This window comes from Squalius cephalus, assembly GCF_949319135.1.
Source record: "Squalius cephalus genome assembly, chromosome: 19".
NCBI classification, from domain to species: Eukaryota; Metazoa; Chordata; class Actinopteri; order Cypriniformes; family Leuciscidae; genus Squalius; species Squalius cephalus.
In genome coordinates, this window is record NC_137140.1 from 968,141 (window position 1) to 973,140 (window position 5,000).

The 5,000-nt window shown below is 38.9% G+C and overlaps 1 protein-coding gene across 1 annotated transcript in view; it reads right to left on the minus strand.

Annotated features, from left to right (window-relative positions):
- The window catches only part of LOC307147305 (myosin-4), an 84,876-nt gene that overhangs the window by 26,243 nt on the left and 53,633 nt on the right, over positions 1 to 5,000 (minus strand). Inside the window, exons 11-14 of the mRNA XM_079851974.1 lie at positions 3,271 to 3,388; positions 1,782 to 1,909; positions 1,115 to 1,311; positions 1 to 49 (exon numbers count right to left, since the gene is read on the minus strand). The exon at positions 1 to 49 is cut by the window's left edge and continues 84 nt beyond it. Coding sequence (XP_079708100.1) covers positions 1 to 49; positions 1,115 to 1,311; positions 1,782 to 1,909; positions 3,271 to 3,388 — 492 coding nt within the window. The remainder of the gene's footprint in view (positions 50 to 1,114; positions 1,312 to 1,781; positions 1,910 to 3,270; positions 3,389 to 5,000) is intronic.

The following is a 5,000-nucleotide window of genomic DNA, read 5'->3' on the forward strand; positions in this document are numbered from 1 at the left end:
GGCTTCCAGCGCCTCCTCGGCCTCCTGCAGTCGCACACACAGCTTCTTCCTGAAACACACACCGTTACTGAGGAGAACGAGAGTCGTGGGCACAACGATGGCATGCTGATGTTGCTCCAAAGAAGTGCATCAAATCTTAAAAATGGGTTTTTAAAAAGTAAAAAAGGATTCTGAAATGGGATTAGATCACGTAATCCAGATTTGGTTTTGATCTGGATCAGTGCGTGTTCAGAGTCGATTCTTTCTTTTGGGAGACAATAGCTTTATTTATCGAGCACTTTCGACTTTACAATTTTACAAAATGTTTACATTCACAAACAGTGGTGACACTTTACAATAAGGTACATTAGTGAACATGAACTAAGAATGAACAATACTCCATCAGCATTTATTAATCTTAGTTCATATTCATTTCAACATTTACTGATGCATTATTAAAATCAAAGGCTGTATTTGTGAACATTAGTTAATGCACTGTGAACTAACATGAACAAACAATGAACAGCTGGATTATTATTAACTAACATTAACAAAGATTAATAAATACTGTAACAAATGTATTGCTCATTGTTAGTTGATGTTAGTTAATACGTCAACTAATGTAAACTAATGAACCTTATTGTAAAGTGTTACCCAAACAGCTTTATTACACACTCCATGAAAGGGAATATTGGAAAAGCAATAATAGGGGCACTTAAACTATTACAGTAATACAGTAGAATTATCAGGCTGTCTATTAAGCATTTTAGTACAGTGCACAGCCTTAACAATTATTGACTACATGGGACTTTAACAATTAATTGTGCAGCTCTAATAATCTAGTGAGTGAGTGGAGGCGGGGCTCATTTGCATATTCATAGAATCACGTATACTAAATGAGGCAAGGGTGTCGAGTTACAGTCAAGATATTTATTCTCATTTTTATTAAAGCAAAAAGATGAGTTTTAAGGGATAAAATGATTGACTACAGGGGGACTTTAACAATTAATCGTGCAGCTCTAATACACACATAACACAGCACAATGAGAGATTTACATGCAACTTGAAAATGCGGCTCATTTTTGACCTGGAACCACATTAGGCGTGTCAGTACGTTTACACCATTGATGCATACTTGGTTTCCTCGAGCTCGTCGCAGTGCTGGATGGCATCGGCCTCGAGGCGGCTCCTCCAGTGCGAGATTTCACTGTTGAGTTTCGAGACGAGACGCTGGAGCTCCTGTTTGCTCTCCTGCTCCTCCTCGAGCTGCTCCTTCAACACGACACACTCCTGGCGAACCGCGGACAGAGCGCCGCTCATCGCCGCTTTAGCCTGAACACACACAACCACGTCACTCACACACCGCCTGGATCCTCGCCAGAGACGGGTGAAGGAACCCAGCGAGCAATTTTGCGCTTAAAAGACGTCTAATAGCCGTCCAAACACACGTTATATAGTAACATGTTTAGCCAGACGTCTAGGCCAAAACAAGGCAAAATTTGGGCTGTCATTGAAAAATGTATAGACGTCTAAACCAGAGCCCAAGAATAGACTAGTCATCAATTAGATAACAAAGAAATGAAATGAGTGAAGAAATGAAACCAAACACCTTGTAATCACTGTATACTTTGCTTCCATGATGGAATATCATACATCTCGCAAGTTATTTTGGCAGAAACGACATGTAACCAAATTCAAGGTTATTTTGGCTAGAAGTGTGTTACTCATAGCCGGACTATATCGGGTCTATAGTTAATCTAGACGGAGAAATGACGGCTATTTCTGGCTGGGATCACACACACCTTGAGCTCTTCCTCGAGCTGTTTCTTGAGCTCCTCGTGTTGGGACATCAGCAGGGTTCTGGAGCGGCTCAGGTGGCTGCCCTTGTTCTCCAGCTCCTCCATCTGCCTCGCAAACTCATTGTTTTCAACTGCAAAGGCAAGATTGAACACTTTTAAATCACTTTAACAAACGCTTAACGGGAGCAGCACACGGATTAACCCTTGTGCATCCCTATGCAGTTGGCGTGTTAATGCCAACTGCATACATTTTAGCACAGGTCTAAATTTTAATTGGAATTTTACTATTTCACCCCCATTTCCTTTAAAAAAAAAATCTATTTTGCACTAGTTACATAAAATAGTTCCTCTCAGGACCTTAAAATGAGGATACCGAAAGGAAAGTTTGTTAAAAACCAAAATCTAAAGGATATTAAGATATCTTTAATACTTCTTGAGTTACAGGCATGCAAACATGGGCAAAAAACACAAGAAGTGCGTTTTCCCATTTTTGAACTGTCACCGTTGGCATATAATGAGAAAGATTGATAGTCAACAAATGTACTAATAGACCCACCAATCTCTGTGTAAAAATAAAATAATGATGCTGCCGTCTTTCTAAAATCATTTTTACCCCTCTGTAATTTGTCTCCAAATCTCAGGGGAAAATTGTCCTTTTGATCCCTTTTACAAAATAGTAGACAAAATCCATGACATTTAATATTTTGGCTTTCTTCTTCTTCATTTATGCATTTCTTTCACCAGACAAAAAATGATCAAAATAAAAATATTTGAGCTGAGGAGCACTGTTGAGTTGACTCGGAATGACCCAATAATATATCTCCATTAATAAAAAAAGAAACTGGCTGGAAACCTAAATCGAAGCTACCGCCGGTCAGACCGGGTGTGCTTTTATCCTTTCCTGGTCGTGACGTTCACTCTCGCCATCGGACTAGTTGACACAAGTGCTTCAGACGCAATCACACAATTCACCTTCTCAAGGAACTAGGGTTACAGTCGTAACCTGAGACGTTTCTTCACATCCATTGTCGATGTTTCCAATACCAAAACAAGTAATTTTTCATCTGTTAGTCAGCTTGATAACGCTGTTGTAAATTTTGCTGATTTGCCACCAAGATAATGTTGACTGCGTCACAGAAAACGTGTACGTTTACTAGAAGAACATCTTTAGTTGCGCAGAAATTGACTATTTGAATATAAGAAATGCTTTTACAGACACGTTCCTGTTATATTTGACTGTGGTAGGATTAAGATCTGTCCGTACTGTGATACATTTTATTTTTCAGGATTCTTTGATGAATAGAAAGGTAAAAAGAACAGCATGTATTTGAAATAGCATCTTTAGTAACATTATAAATGTCTTTACTGTCACTTTTTATCAATTTAACGTGTCCTTGGTGAATAAGAGTATTCATTTCTTTCCAAAAGATTCCTCCTGCCTCCACACTTGTGACTGAGTGTCGTTCAGGTGCTTCAGTGAGAGGAGCGTCACCTGAGAGTCTGTTCTTGGCTGCAGTGACTTCGCTGACGGTTTTCTGCAGCTCTTCACTCCTGGCGTTGGATTCACACAGAAGCTCCTCTAGTTTCCTCAGCTGTGTGTCAGTCGAGGCCTGATGGGACACATGATCATACAGCATGACATCAGCTTCATCTGTGCTTAAAGAAGTAGTACAATTTAAAATGAAAATTCGCCCATGATTTACTCTCCCTCAAGTCATCTTAGATTTCTTTCTTCTTTCAGACGAATACAATCAGAGTTATATTAAAAAATATCCTGGCTCTTCCAAATTTTATAATGGCAGTGAATTGCAACCAACAGTTTGAAGCTCAAAAAAGTGCATCTGTCCATCATAAAAGTGCATCTATCCATCATAAAGTGCATCTGTCCATCATAAAAGTGCATCTATCCATCATTAAAGTGCATCTGTCCATCATAAAAGTGCATCTGTCCATCATAACAGTGCATCTGTCCATCATAAAAGTGCATCTGTCCATCATAAAAGTGCATCTGTCCATCATAAAAGTGCATCTATTGATCATAAAGTGCATCTATCCATCATTAAAGTGCATCTGTCCATCATAAAAGTGCATCTATCCATCATAAAGTGCATCTATCCATCATAAAGTGCATCTGTCCATCATAAAGTGCTCCACAGGCTCCGGGGGGCTAATAAGGGCCTTCTGAAGAGAAGCCATGTGTTTGTGTAAGAAAAATATCAATATTTAACACGTTACAAAGTAAATTTCTAGCTTCCGGCCATTTGGCCTAAAGCGCAACTTACGCAACTTGTGACGTTGGAAGTAGCGTAAATATCAGCAGTGCGTCGCATTACTCGCATAAGTTGCACTTTAGGCTTAAGTCGATTCCGTATGTTCGTTTGGCTGGAAGCTAGTTATTTTACTTCATAAAGTTTTAAATTTGGGATTATTTTCCATACACCAATGCATTGCTTCACTTCAGAAGGCCTTTATTAACCCACCAGAGCCTGTGGAGCACTTTATGATGGATAGATGCACTTTAATGATGGAGAGATGCACTTTAATGATGGACAGATGCACTTTATGATGGACAGATGCACTTTATGATGGATAGATGCACTTTATGATGGACAGATGCACTTTATGATGGACAGATGCACTTTATGATGGACAGATGCACTTTTATGATGGACAGATGCACTTTTATGATGGACAGATGCACTTTATGATCAATAGATGCACTTTATGATCAATAGATGCACTTTAATGATGGATAGATGCACTTTATGATCAATAGATGCACTTTAATGATGGATAGATGCACTTTATGATCAATAGATGCACTTTAATGATGGATAGATGCACTTTATGATCAATAGATGCACTTTAATGATGGACAGATGCACTTTTATGGACTTCAAAACAGAAAAAGCCATTCACTGCCATTATAAAGCTTGGTAGATCCAGGACATTTTTTAATATAACTCTGATTGTATTCGTCTGACAGAAGAATGTCATATACAGCTAGGATGACTTGAGGGAGAGTAAATCATGGGATAATTTTCATTTTTGGGTGAACTCTCCCTTTAACCTGCTCATGTCACACAGACCTGGTTGAAAGGCCTGAGATGAGATCTAGCGAGATTCACAGAACAAAATAAGCAAAAAGCATTTAAAATAGTTCTTGCTGAAACAAAACTGCTCAAACGAGTCTGAGGTGGTTTGCTGGTCTTAAACATTCCA